This window comes from Arabidopsis lyrata, assembly GCF_000004255.2.
Source record: "Arabidopsis lyrata subsp. lyrata unplaced genomic scaffold ARALYscaffold_3, whole genome shotgun sequence".
Lineage (NCBI taxonomy): Eukaryota > Viridiplantae > Streptophyta > Magnoliopsida > Brassicales > Brassicaceae > Arabidopsis > Arabidopsis lyrata.
The window spans coordinates 1,222,620-1,236,957 of record NW_003302553.1 but is presented as its reverse complement, the minus strand read 5'-3'; the positions used below and the strand labels follow the sequence as shown (position 1 = coordinate 1,236,957).

The window sequence follows — 14,338 nt, the reverse complement described above, 5'->3', positions numbered from 1 at the left end:
TCAATTATTAGATGAAAATAGTTATATTTTGTTTGACTTTTGTCAACTCCTTATTGGCTAGTTAAAGCTTGAAAGAATTCTTGTAAGGGTTAAATTAAAAAGGGGTTTAGTGTATATTGTAAAGTGTATTAATTAAGAAAAAAGAGGGGTTTAATTACGGAATTAAAACGTGAAGGTGGGGGAGGAGAGTTGGTGTGTTGTGAAGAGTATATACATGAGGAGAAGGAGGTAGCGGGATTGGTGGGTGGAGCCCATTAGGAAGTTGGTGAGAGATATTCACTATTTATTTCATTTTTCCTACAAAACGACGACGTCATTGGAGTCAGTACCAACTCTTGCCACATAAATTTGTGATTTGTTTGGTAAACAAAGTTGGTGAATGATTATGAGATCCTCCACGTCCCTCTTATACCATATTTATCGGGGCAACTATGGTCCTGTTCTAAGAGTTTTTAAATATTAAAACTGATGAAAAGTTGGGTTTGGGCTAGGAACGCGTTCTCCTGCAAGAACAGTTCAAAGTCATGTTCGTGTGTAAGTGGGAGGCCGTCATTGGTCAGGAGATGTGGAAATGAAAAAAGTCTAGGTTTTTCTTTCTTTTCTTCTCTTTCTCTTACATTTATTAATATTTTTTTCTCCCTTAAGATCAATCTTCAAAGATGCACCCTTGCATATGCCCTTATATGGTTTGATCTTCAGATATTTTTTTCTATTTTTTTAATATAACAAGTGGTTTTTTAGTCTAGTTTGTGAATCAAGACTTCCTATAGGGATCATAAAAGTGGTTTATATACATTATCTTCAATATTTCAAAGTGTATTTTTGAAAAAGTATTCTAAAATAATTTATTTCTTGTTGTCTTGTTTGTTGAGTGTTTGGGCACCAGACAATCAAGTTTCAAACCAATTCGATAACTTGTCACAATATTCACCTTAATGAGGAATATACGTCTATGTTGTATGTAAAACAAGTCTAGTATGAAATGGGTAAACTAGCTGAGTAATAAGAATATCACATGCTCTATTTGGACGACTAAATAGAATATTCTATGTTTTGAATAAACAAGTGTATTTTTACCATCTCTTGCAACTTGTTTTGTAGCAAGAAATCTTTTTTAGTGTTTTCATATGCGAAAGTCCGTACTTTTGTTTTTGAACTCAAAACTTTAATCCATCAAGACGCTTAACAAGTGACTTCAAAATTAAAAACAAGAGAATTTATAGTAAATAGCCATGTATTCAAAAAAAATTAAGAAAATAGTCATGAGCTACAGTACTTTGTCTGTTAGATGTCGGAAAGCACGTGAAATTACACACATGCCCTTAATAACATGTTTTTTTCTCGAATTACATGTGATAGAATAATATATCTCTTTTTATCATATTATTTTCCGGTTTTACATGTTATTTATAAAGAGCACATGATATTTAAAAAAAAAAATACTCTATTCAGTTTAATATCTTTCTCTATCATGTTATTTTATAGTAATACACGTTTTTTATTATGATCACATGTGATTTTCTTTAAAAAAATATTCTTATTTTCTAGTAATTCACGGTTTTTATTAAGATCACATGTTATTTCTTTGAAAAACACTCTATTCAGTTTAATATCTTTCGCTATCATGTTATTTTGTAGTAATACACGTTTTTTATTATGATCACATCTAATTTCTTTAAAAAACGATTCTTATTTTCTAGTAATTCACGATTTTTATTAAGATCACATGTTATTTCTTTATAAAAAGATTCTATTCAAGTTTAATTTTTCCGTAACAATGTTTAAAAAAAAAAAAACACTACGTAACAATGTTTTTTCTTAAAAATTCACTACGTTTTTTTAAATAGCATGTATTTTAGTTAAATATAACATGTGAAATTTAGATCTTACGTGCTATTTGAAAAATATCACGAAACATTGTCGCCTACTGTATATCTCAAAACAAACGGAAGATAGTTTTGTTATTTCACCTCTTCAGACAAGGTGGGTCCATGCTGTTTTCCGACAGAATTTTCTCTCTCTGCTAGTTTCTTAATTTATATGTCAAATTTGGCTAGTTAGTAATATTACCCTAAAAACAAACACAGATATATTTGTATCCGGCCGGTAATTTTATCTTTCTTCACGATATCCATGACATCGGTCTATTCCAAAGCATTAGTAGATCAGTAGATGCATATGCCTTGCTATGGTTTTGTCGGCTGTCGGTGGGATATAGATAAATAACGCACGACCATCTAATGAGACATTTGTTTTCGTTTTTTTTTTTTTTCGCTAATGCCTAATGTACCATGCGTATTCCAAAATTAAAAGAATTTGACAATATTTCGACTAATAGATACTTGTGCGTCTTGAAATATCTTATACTACAGTAAATACCTACAATTTACTTTCATTTTTTTGTAAGAAAGTTAAATGAATAAACACATTTACATATCAATCCTACGAAATATATTATAAGTTTTTATTAGCGAGATCATCGCATGCTAAAGACGATAAAGTTTCCGAACCTTGGATCGAATAATGGAAAATAAGATATTCAATATATAAGGAAACTACAAGAATCTCAGAAACTTTTATTAAGGAAAATTAAAATTCATAGATCTCTATATATATTATCATCATATATCCATATAGAAAATTTTCCAAAATCTATATAAAAGAAGAAACGTTTCTCCGCCACCCAAAAACCTCCCAAATTTTTTTTCCCTAAGGTTTCTCAAGAACAAGAACAAATAACAAAACATCTTTGATCTAGATCGATGGAATCATCTTCCAATCACATGGTATGCGTACACTCGTAATAGATTGTAAGATTTGTGTATATATATTTATGCTTATTTGAAAGTGTGTATAAACCTTATGTTTTTAAGCGCAGGCATGTCTCTTGAAGATAGAATCTCCTACACCGGGATGGAAGAAATCTTTGGAAAAATTACTCAAGACCATTAATGGTTTCATAATCTATCACTTTTCTCGTTTAATTATCTTAATTTTACCATTTCATTTCTTACTTTATTTTCACTTGTTTTCATCCTTTTCATAATTCTACTCTCTTTTTTTTTTTACAGATGTGAGTTTCATGATTGACAAGCAAAGCAAAACGGTATATCTATCTGGAAAAATCGATCCACAAGTAATACTTGAAAAGATTACAAAAGCAGGCAAAAAAGCAGTTATAGTATGGAGCAATAATGGACAGAGTAAGCAGCCGGAAAATCGAAAAGACCATTTGATGGAACAATGTTATGCGTCGGGATACATGAATGTTCCTAATGGTTTCTCAAACTATCCTCCGCCTAATTATTGGATGAATCAACCGCAACCATACAACCACACTTTATGTCCTCCACCACCATATACACGTCAGCTCCATCCGCAGCCACCACCACCACCACCGTACGAATTCCACCAGAAAGAACCGGTGGCTAAGAGTTTTCCGCCTACACCAGTTCCGCCTAAAAACTTTACGATGGGAGATTTGACACTAGGTTGCATGATAATGTGAAAACTTACCGTGTTGCATGATTTTGTCTTCTTTTTTTAACATTCGTTAATGTCAGTTTGTGGATCATAACAAAGATTAATGGTTATTAAGGATCTTTTGAGATTCTCCTAAAGTAACGTAAGACTTCTCGGAAACTAGTTAGTTTGTAACACAGTCTAGGATTCTTGTAGTATCAGAAGCTTCTAATTTTGGTCTGAAATCAGATCGAGATGTGCTGCTTTCTAGGATCTCAAACGTTATCAGTCTCAACTCTGCATCTTCTTCTTCGTCGGATGATCATTTCACGGCGAGATCATATGCTAAAGACGATAAAGTTTGAGAGTATGGTAAAAATGTGAATTAGTGTAAAGCTATGATGTGTTATTGCTTTTGAATAAAGTAATAGTACGTTAAATATAATCCCATAAAGTGTTCAAGCATAAGCTTCACATTAATAAGATCTATGTATGAAAACTGAACCATTGAAATAGAGACAGTAATTAAAAGGTACTAGAGTCCAATCCTTGCATTACTTTCTAGTTCCTACTCTAGATAGAGTTCACATACCGAACCAAGCCTGAAAACAGATCCGAGATAAACCAACCATACCAAAAAAGGCCAAAATTAGTCAGGGAAACAAGAACACTATAACAGAGACCACTAATGTTGATTACCCTACGAAACCTAAATCAGAGGTAAACCGGAGGAGCTAGGTTGTCGGTTTAATCAGGTACAAATCAAACCGAATCATACTAAAGCACTATGTTTCAGCTTTTAGTCTTTTACTTTTTCTTCAGCTTCCAGAGTTGGTTGGTTGTTGTGGTTAAGCTACTTGCTTCTCGCCTTTTCCAGATCAGGAAGATCTGACCAAATATAATGTTATTAGTATGATCAGTAATAACAAAAGGATCCAGATAAAACATATATTTTTGGAAGTGTACAGGATAATGTTTGATACTAACAAAAACTGAATCACAGGATAATGCCACTAATACTTTGGCCTTTCACAACAATAATCCATCAATCTTCACTTAGTCTCTACTTGCAGGTATGCATAGATATAATTTGTGCAAAGTACGTCATCATTGCAATAAGAAGATCACGATTCTAGAAACTTACAGAGCAATCCATCGTCATCGCTGCTTTCACTATCTTCATTAACGAACTATGGAAATAAAGAGGGAAACTAATCAAACAAGGGTGGCTTTACTAGACTGCAATAGAAAGAAATAGGCGATTACGAGAAAACACTTACTGCACTCTCATCATCAGAGGCCGTTTCAGCTGAAACAGAAGCATAAGAAGAGTCTATCGTTAGAAACAATTTATGATGAAAGAGATCAGAATACTTGTGATTTTTCTAGTCTTTTGAAACGAGGTTAGACAAAAGGAAGATCTGCTGTATCCAAAATTGGTGTAAATTTACATAATTAAGCATGTAAGAACAAGAGAGATGGCAGGTTGGGTGAGGGCACATCCAGGAAAAAAGTGAAATCCTAATCTTTGGAAAGTTATTTTTTTTTTTTATATACGAGAAGATTTAGGATTATCATCTAGAGATTGAACTGAAAAGAGAACTTTGGCTTGTAACATAAGTTTTTACGACTTACATTTGACCTCCTCATCCTCATCACACCATTTATTCCAGTCGACTTTGATGTAAGGTGCGGGTTTCTCTTCCGATTTCAGCAGTCGTGTCCACCAGCTTTTCTCTTCTTTCTGAATTGAAAATATGATGTTCCTTAGCCCTACATTCTTCCGATATTCCTGCATCATACATATTACATAGATTTGTAAAAAGAAGTATATGTGGATACTAAAAAAAAAGAATAATTGACCCTAAGCGGAATGAGTTATATCCAATAAGAGAATTCAGATAAAAAATTAGACCACAAAACTTTGACACAAGATGAATTTAATTCTAATATGTCGCCACTTCCATAGTGTTTGTAGCAAGAAAATCCAAAACAAAGATAAACCAAAAAACCAGAGAGCCATAACATAACAGTTCGAAACATCTCTAAAGCGATAAATATCTAATTCAGCGATCACAGAGGTGACCTCAGGCAAAGGTCGGTCTTTTGCACCAAACATTCTAATTCCTTGTAATGCAACAATTGGAAGTTGTTGAAAGACAAGGAATTTGAATGTGTTGCAAAAGACTAGCTGAAGCTAACTAGATATAATTATCGATTTAGAGATGCAATGATTACTTTCCAATTGATATTTTACAGTTGCTGCTGGTTCATGTACTTACTGGCATAATCTTCCCATATAACTCCAAGCTGAATTCAAAGCGCTCGCCTTGGGCACCAAGAGCAGAGAAACTGAAAAGACCCCGAGGCTCACACTTGACCGAAATGTCTTTCGCATCAGGTAAGGCGACGGTTAGGTAAACCTTGTCAGAACGCTGAGCCCAAAGAACCTCCGGATTACGACTGCACACAAGGTGAAACAACAATTTAGTACGGCGTCACTCTACTCAGCGGATTTTGTGTAACATACCACCCCCAATCACACAACCAAAACAAAGGATTACGACTAACTTGTTATATCTATCACGAAGATTTTCAATTTTGAACTTCACAAGTAAAACAAAACTCAATGCTTTTACAAATTTTAAACATGAATGCTGAAGCCAACCATAAAATGTTGAACAGAAACAAGTGAAAGTCATTATCAAAAAAGTTGTAAGATCTGTGCAAACAACTCTCTCATCATCACAAAGAACACAACTCCCTGTAACTACTGAAAAACCCTCTAGTAAAAGAACTTAAAGGTAAGGGCTTTCTATAGTCTGGTTACAGAAAATGTGACGAGGAAGTCAAACTCAGCTCACAAATCACCCATTTTGTGGATTAAGCAAACATACACACAAATCCAATTCGAGATTTATAATTCCTTCAGATAATTTCAAAAACCCTAGAAATCGAACAGATACCTCATGTTTCCAGACAAGTGTATAGACGGTGCCGAAAGTATCAACGACGGACGGAGGATGGAGGAGAAAAAAGTTGATACCTTTGAAACGATCTTTCTTAGGTAAAAAACCCCTCTAAGAGTGAAGAAGGAGAAGAGGTATCATTTATTTACACATTTGGCCCTAATAGTTATAGAATATGTCATATAGACCCATACCTTCACAAATTTATTTAAAAAGGATAAAAAGGTTAAACAAAAAAAAAAAACTCTTACAAATACCACCCCCATTTGGCCACAATTAGAGATTTCATTTCACAATTTGGCATTTTGCAGTAATAATAATTTAAGCTAAGTTACTAAATAAAAACAAGAGCAAAATGGACAAAGAGGGATATTGAAATGAAAAGACAACATGTGTCATAGTTTGTTTCAAATCATAGTGCGATGATGATGACACATGCTAGCTACTTGCAAAACACTTACACACAATAAGCAAAAGAAAAAAATAGTCACGAGATTATTTGTTTTTGCATAAATTAAAAAATTCCATTACGTTGATTGCAAATTTCTTCAACTGTTTATATGGCATCGTCAACTTTCATAGTAACATAATTTTCTGACACATTACTATTCTTAATGTATTCTAAAGTCGAATAATTAAAATTAAGGATTAGTTTGAGGATGTGGTTGATAACTTAGCAGATGAATATTTGATCACTTCACAATTACGACTCACCTAACAAAACAAAACAAAAAACAAACCATCTAATGCTGAACAAACCATCTAACCTAATTTATTACACACCACAAGACGAAAATGACACACACACACCTTAATTTAGGCTCTAACGTACGTCTTAATTAACCTAATATATATTATGATTTCGCTTTCTACAAATCATTTTAATGTAGTGTCTATATATATATATATATATGTGATAAAAACAGAACATAACATAAAAATAATAAAATAGATATCATATACTTGTTAATTTTCTTTTCGTCTACCAAATTAAAGATCAACCTTTTCTTTTAAGAAAAAAGAAAATCGAAACTGGAAATAAACACATTCTATTTCGTATTCTCTAAAGTTGGCTAGACGATTATAAATTTATAAGCTGCACCAGCAATTTTTAGTTTTTTAAAAAATATATTTTATTTAAACCAATATTGAATACGACATTGACTATTGAGACATGCAACCAATAGAAAAAAAAAAACACAAATCAAAGAATGAAATACACAAAATGAAGGAAAACATGAGAAAACTAAAATTAAATATTTATTCGTAAACGATGCACAGAAAAATCTAACAGAAGAAGATGTATATATAAAACTAGGTGGACTAAAATTTGACAAAATGTTGTTTTCTTCTGTTTGTAAGTATTTGCTTTACTTGTTTTTTTTTTTTTTTTTTGGACAAAGTCTTGTTTTCTTATACCTGCAAATATAAATCATAAAAAAACTGCAAGATAAAAAAGATGTGGAATCACTCATGGCACGTGAGTATTCAAGAGATTAAGAGACATCATGCCTTAGTTTCAAATTCTAAAATATGATTATATTATATAAATAGTATTTCCACAAAATGAAATACAGATGAGTTTAGTTAAAATTGTTTGTTAATTTGATTTCTCATTCCTAGCTTATTAGATAAAAACATGGATTAGTAAACTAGCATGTTATTAGATTGTATGTGAGCTAATTTGTTATTAGATTGTTTTCTTGAAATTTGAAAAGGTCGGAGAAGATTGGGACCTACATGTGTCACTTTAAAAGTCTGGTGTGACCTTTCTGATGGAGATGCCATCGTGCGAAAGCTTGTTGAATTGTTGAACAATTTTAATGTACAGCTTTGATAGTTACCAATCACAAAAGCTTTATGAAAAGTGGTATAGATAACATAAACAGTTTTTTTTTGGACAAAAACAAAAACAAATTAAAACGATTATGGTTAAATACGGTTATAACAGTTACGGTTAAATACGGTTACGGTTAAATTTGGTTACGGTTACGGTTACAACAGTAAAAAACAAGTTTTTTTTGGACAAAAATAAAAACAGATTAAAATAATAAAAACTATATCAAACTAAAATTAGCTCTTCACTATTTTTTAAGCATGACCACGGTTACGGTTATTACGGTTACAGTTAATTAATCACCAGTTACGATTATATATTTTTTTAAATGTAACATTAACTATTATATATACGGTTAAAACGGTTACGGTTAAATACTGTTACGGTTACAACGGTTACGGTTACAACGGTTACGGTTAAATACGGTTACGGTTACGGTTAAATACGGTTACGGTTAATTAACGGTTACAGTTAATATATTTTTTAACCGTAACTAATTATTTTTTACAGTTAACGGTTACGATTTCTAACCGTTTTATACGGTTACGGTCCGCTTATGGTATGAAATACGGTTACGATTAGCTTTTGGTCATGTCTACTATCTTCGACTAGGCATGACCAAAAGCTAACCACAACCGTATTTTGGACCATAACCGGACCGTTTTTGTATAATTTTATTTTTTTCATAACCATTTAATTGTCATCACATAATTTTGAATTTTCATATGTAATTATATATTAAAATACATTTCTATGTAATTTTTTTTTCTAAACTCTTAATATTATTTATTATTTGTACCGCTATAATGTTTCCAATCAGAGTAAATTTTAAAAATTTGTTCTGCTTTATTTTTTTGTACAGCTTTCGTGTATTATTTTTTTTGTACAGCTTTGCACTATTCCCTAATAGCTAACAGCTCCAGCTAACAGCTAACAGCTTGTTACCAATCAGACCCAACATTACGGTGTGCCACAACTTCACTTTCTTTCTTATTTTCACCTTAAATAATTACCTTTCAGATTTAAGTTTTTGGATGGATCTTGTTTATTTTAGTTTGGTTTTAAGACTAGTTTTGATATAAAAAAAATCCGGTGTAGTTATTGTACTTTATATGTCTAGTTAATTGATTTCTTTGTTTTCAGTTTTCTTACATGATCAACAAAATTAGAATTACACTGAATTACTCGGTTTGTTTACTTATTTTTGATTCTTGTTTTACAAGACTTGTTTGCCTCGACTTGTAGTATTTGTAGACCATCCCCCTAAACCCTAAAAGAATATTTCTGTTATCTTTACTTTTTATCTTTTTTTTGGGTCTTTTTACTTTTTCTTGGCCACAGCTTTGGCTCGAGTGGGTGTCTCTTTGGTCCCTATTTTTTTGAAAGTGATAAATATAATATGAACATATTTAATGCTGATAAAATAATTTAATTTGTGTACTGTATAAATAGTGAGACAACCAAAAATAAAAAGATCAGAAAAAACGTCGGCCAGACCCTGTGGGCTGTGGGATTCCTTTTTTTTTTTTTCAATTTGTAAATAAATGCATGTGAACACTTTCAAGATTATTTTTGAACAAAAATTCTGTTTTTATTTTGTTTCTTTCTTTTTAAATAATTTCAAAAGGAAAATTTATCGTTGTCTTCCTCTCGTGATAGAGACTTAGAGAGGAGGACCAAACTCTCTGTCGTTAGCTACTGACAATTTACTAAATCGTATGGTTGCTAAAATGTTTTTACATTGATTTTGCAGAATTTTTTTTGTTTGTTGTCTTTTTATTTTTTAAAAATAATAGTTTGTTGGGTTAATATTATTCCCAGAGTATCCTCTGTTTTATCCTTGTAAAAATATAATAATCACTCGTGAAGGAATCTTGAATGTTTTTAAAGCTCCTTGAGGAATTTTCATCAGTTACAGAGGATTTTCTTGGGAACTTTTCACACTTTCTTCTTTAAATCAAGTTGCTACTTTTTTTCTCTTATAATAAAATCAATATTCCATTCACAGTTCCTTCATAAGTTTGCAGAGGTATTTCTTCATCTCAAAGGCAACTATTTGTCTTCTCATTTCTCATTCTTCTTTTTCTGATCAAACTAAATTTCTTTTCCAGGAAAATAAAATTTAATCTCTTGTGCTCAAAAGTTTCCTGCATCTTTTTTTTCTTGCAAGGTGTCGTAAAGAGGAGATTCTGTAATCCAGGTGGTGAGTTCTTCCTGTATTTCTGGAATTCACATGCAAAAATCATATTTTCTTAGTCACTTAACTAATTTGAAGATTGATTTCTAAGATTCTCTTCTGTTTAATTTAATGCATTAACGAGAAAAGAGTTAAAAGATCAAGATCTTGAGAGTGGACCCTGTTCTGAATTTTTTGTAAGTACATTATATGTAAATGTGATTCTTGAATTTAATGTGTGTGTCTCTTTGCAGGTTTTGATGATGATGATGATGCTTCTGTGATTTTATTACTTAAGTAGTTGTGTGTATTTGTGGCTATGAGGAAACTCTTCTGTGGCATGCCACTACTGCTTCTGGTTCTGCTTTTAGCTTCCATTGATGGCTCTACACAGCTTCAATCATCTCAATCTCAAACTCTCTTGAGGCTGCAACAACTTCTCTTCTATCCCAAAGTGTTAAGCAGCTGGAACAACTTTACTGATTTCTGCAATTCTGAGCCAAGCCCTTCGCTAACCGTGGTGTGTTATGAAGATAGTGTAACGCAGCTTCACATTATAGGAGACAATGGAACTCATATGTTACCAAAGAGTTTCTCAATTAACTCGTTTGTAACTACTCTTGTTAAGCTCCCTGATGTTAAAGTTCTCACCTTTGCGTCTCTCGGGTTATGGGGTTGGTTACCTCAGAAAATCAACCGTTTATCCTCTTTGGAGATTCTCAATGTGAGTTCTAATTTCTTCTTTGGACCAATCCCTCATGAACTCTCATCGCTCGCTAACCTTCAGACGCTTATACTCGATGAGAATATGTTTTCTGGTCAGTTACCGGATTGGATTGGTTCTTTGCCGAGTTTAGCTGTGTTGAGCTTGAGAAAGAACGTGTTTAATGGGTCATTGCCTTCTTCACTGATTAACTTGTCAGGTCTTAGAGTTCTTGCTTTAGCTAATAACCGCTTTAATGGAGCTTTACCTGATTTAAGCCATTTGACAAACCTTCAAGTGCTTGATCTTGAAGGAAACTCTTTTGGGCCGTTGTTTCCTCGGTTAAGTAACAAGTTGGTTACTCTTGTACTCAGCAAGAACAAGTTTAGATCTGCAGTTTCAGCTGAAGAAGTGAGTTCTTTGTATCAGCTTCAGCATTTGGATCTTTCCTACAATACATTCGTCGGTCCATTTCCTACTTCCTTGATGTCTCTTCCCGCGATAACTTACTTGAACATTTCACACAACAAACTCACCGGGCGGCTTTCAGCAAATCTTTCTTGCAACTCACAGCTGATGTTTGTCGATATGTCCTCAAATCTTCTTACGGGAAGTTTGCCTACTTGCCTTAAACCGAGTTCCGGCACTAGCAGAGATGTTGTCTATGCAAGCAACTGTTTGGCTACTACGAATGAAGATCAACGTCCAGTTTCATTTTGTAGCAATGAAGCTCTTGCTGTTGGAATCCTACCACAGAGGAGGAACAAAGTTTCCAAAGTGGGTATTGCTTTAGGCGTAACCGCAAGCATTCTCGGGGTAATTCTCCTCGCCTGTGCCTTATTTGTGGTTCTTAGGAGATTAAATGCAAAGAGAACAGTGACGATATCTTCCCCAAGATTGATAAGAGAGAATGCTTCAATGGGCTACACATCAAAATTACTATCAGATGCAAGTAAGAAGATCAAAAATATCTCTCATATATTGTCACACATTTCACTTATAGCTTGAGTTTTCATTGATTACTTGTGGTGTGCTGCAATACTTTGAAGGGTATATATCTCAAACAATGAAGCTGGGAGCGCTTGGTCTTCCAGCTTACAGAACATTCTCACTGGAAGAGCTCGAGTATGCGACAAATAACTTTGAATCCTCTGCTTTCATGGGTGAAGGTTCTCAAGGACAGGTAAAGCAGTGAAGCTTCAACCTTTCTTTAGTTTTCATGTTTTTGAACAGTTGAATAAGACAAGATCTTTGTTTTCATTATTCTTTACAGATTTATAGGGGGAGATTGAAAGATGGATCCTTTGTGGCAATTAGATGTTTGAAGATGAAGAAAAGTTGCAGCACACAAAACTTGATGCATCACATTGAGCTCATTGCTAAACTGAGGCACCGTCACTTGGTTAGTGTGCTCGGGCACTGCTTCGAGTGCTACTTGGATGATTCAACAGTCAGCAGAATGTTCTTTGTCTTTGAGTATGTCCCAAATGGAGAACTCAGGAGCTGGATTTCTGGTATTACACTGAAACATGTCCCATGAATGAAAATTATCATTATATCTTTTAATAGCTAAACCGAAATGTTCTTGTCTGTGATGTGTTAGATGGTCACATGGGAAGATTGCTTACTTGGGAACAACGCATAAGCGTAGCGATAGGTGTAGCTAAAGGGATCCAGTTCTTGCATACTGGTATTGTGCCTGGTGTTTATGATAACAACCTTAAAATAACAGACATTTTGCTTGACAATAACCTCGCGGCGAAAGTCAGTAGCTATAATCTTCCATTACTTGTGGAAGGTCTTGGAAAGGTAAAATGATGTCAAAGGTTCGAATGTTTTTGTTTCTTGGATCTTGAATCTTGAATCTGTTTTGCTTTCCTTTCTAAGGTGGGACAAGTAGGATCTCGAAGCGGACCTAAAGGCACTCCAATGTGTGTAAAATCTTCTTTACTCTGTTTCTCATCAGCTTGTAAACCGGTTTATATGGTTTAATCCTCTGTTTCTCAACAGCATAAAAAGCGAAGATAAAATCGATATATATGATTTTGGAGTGATCTTGCTTGAACTTATAGTGGGAAGACCATTGAGAGCAAAGAGTCAAGTTGATGTTCTAAAAGAGCAGGTAACAGCATTCGATATATAGCTAGATGCAGAATCGCGATCATCTACTTTAAAAACTCTGTTTTTTTTTGTTGTTGTTGTAGTTACAAGCAAGCATTTCAGCGGATGATGGAGCACGTAGGAGCATGGTGGATCCAACGGTACATAGAGATTGTTCAGACCAATCACTGAAGACAATGATGGAGATATGTGTAAGGTGTCTCCTTAAAGACCCTTTAGAACGTCCTTCCATTGAAGATGTCATGTGGAATCTTCAGTTTGCTTCTCAAGTTCAAGAAGGTTGGCTACAAAACAGCAATCCCTCGAGCATTCGCGGCTCGCCTTCTCCGGATGCTTCCTCTCTTCCTCCTCCCTCTCGTTTACATGTAACAACACTCGAATCTCCCCGAGATTCAGGTATTTTGAACTCGATGTTGCACCGCCTTTTATGATGGTCAATTTATTCAATTCAGAATACAATTTGATTGTAAAAGATTTGAGATTTATTTGTGTGGTTGTAAATTGCAGGATGTGAAGAACATGAGAGGTAGAGAGACGAGAGTTTTTGTTTGGTCCGTTGTGTGTTGGTCAGTGATCACTGCCCTTTGGAAACATAACCTTTTTGTTTGTAATTTGATGTTGTTTTTGTTTATTGTCTTTATTTGTTGTAAACGATGAAAACAGTTAATAAATAGTTAGAATTCATGAACATTATTATCATTTCAGAAAATTAGAATTCATAACAGTACTTCCTAGAGGGAAGCCAATCTCAAAATATTGCAAAGCAAATTCAAGTGAAGTCGAAGCTAGGTGTTATCATGAGCTTGATTTGGTATTTTTTTTCGTAATCTCAATTTAGCTAGTCTTGCTTGTTTTTGTGTTTTTTTAAAGCAAATGGAGTGAGTGTGTAAACGAGGGACCAACAAAACAATTAGGACCTGACAAACACAAGGAAAAAATCACCAAACTCTGTTGTAGCACATAATATATAGATTGGATAGTGATTTAGGTAGAATTATAAAAGGTGGCGATGACGGTCTAAAAATACAACATAAACAGAGATTTGTTTATTTTTAAATCTCATAATGTCT

The 14,338-nt window shown here is 33.6% G+C and overlaps 3 protein-coding genes across 6 annotated transcripts; 2 read left to right on the top strand and 1 right to left on the bottom strand.

Moving 5' to 3' along the window:
* Positions 1–2,330: 2,330 nt before the first annotated feature.
* LOC9318374 lies at positions 2,331–3,712 on the top strand. The gene is made up of 3 exons (XM_002884365.2): positions 2,331–2,786; positions 2,879–2,954; positions 3,072–3,712. The coding sequence occupies exons 1-3, from the start codon at positions 2,763–2,765 to the stop codon at positions 3,506–3,508; spliced, it is 537 nt and encodes a 178-aa protein (XP_002884411.1). The 5' UTR covers positions 2,331–2,762; the 3' UTR covers positions 3,509–3,712.
* Positions 3,713–3,917: 205 nt separating this feature from the next.
* Positions 3,918–6,569, bottom strand: LOC9320477 (uncharacterized protein At3g03773). The gene is made up of 6 exons (XM_002882260.2): positions 6,429–6,569; positions 5,745–5,925; positions 5,098–5,254; positions 4,743–4,771; positions 4,607–4,652; positions 3,918–4,350 (listed from the first exon to the last, which is right to left on the bottom strand). Exons 1-6 carry the CDS (start codon positions 6,431–6,433, stop codon positions 4,316–4,318), a joined length of 453 nt encoding a protein of 150 aa, XP_002882306.1. The 5' UTR covers positions 6,434–6,569; the 3' UTR covers positions 3,918–4,315.
* Positions 6,570–9,870: 3,301 nt separating this feature from the next.
* Positions 9,871–13,902, top strand: LOC9318373 (probable inactive leucine-rich repeat receptor-like protein kinase At3g03770). 4 transcript variants are annotated; one of them, XM_021031346.1, is made up of 10 exons: positions 9,871–10,297; positions 10,439–10,468; positions 10,699–12,099; positions 12,197–12,330; positions 12,421–12,661; positions 12,751–12,956; positions 13,035–13,078; positions 13,158–13,269; positions 13,352–13,664; positions 13,776–13,902. In XM_021031346.1, exons 3-10 carry the CDS (start codon positions 10,764–10,766, stop codon positions 13,796–13,798), a joined length of 2,409 nt encoding a protein of 802 aa, XP_020887005.1. In that variant the 5' UTR covers positions 9,871–10,297; positions 10,439–10,468; positions 10,699–10,763; the 3' UTR covers positions 13,799–13,902. The 4 variants fall into 4 exon arrangements, with proteins under 4 accessions (XP_020887005.1, XP_020887003.1, XP_020887002.1 ...); XM_021031344.1 differs by having other exon boundaries at positions 10,380–10,468; XM_021031343.1 differs by having other exon boundaries at positions 10,380–10,471.
* Positions 13,903–14,338: the final 436 nt, after the last annotated feature.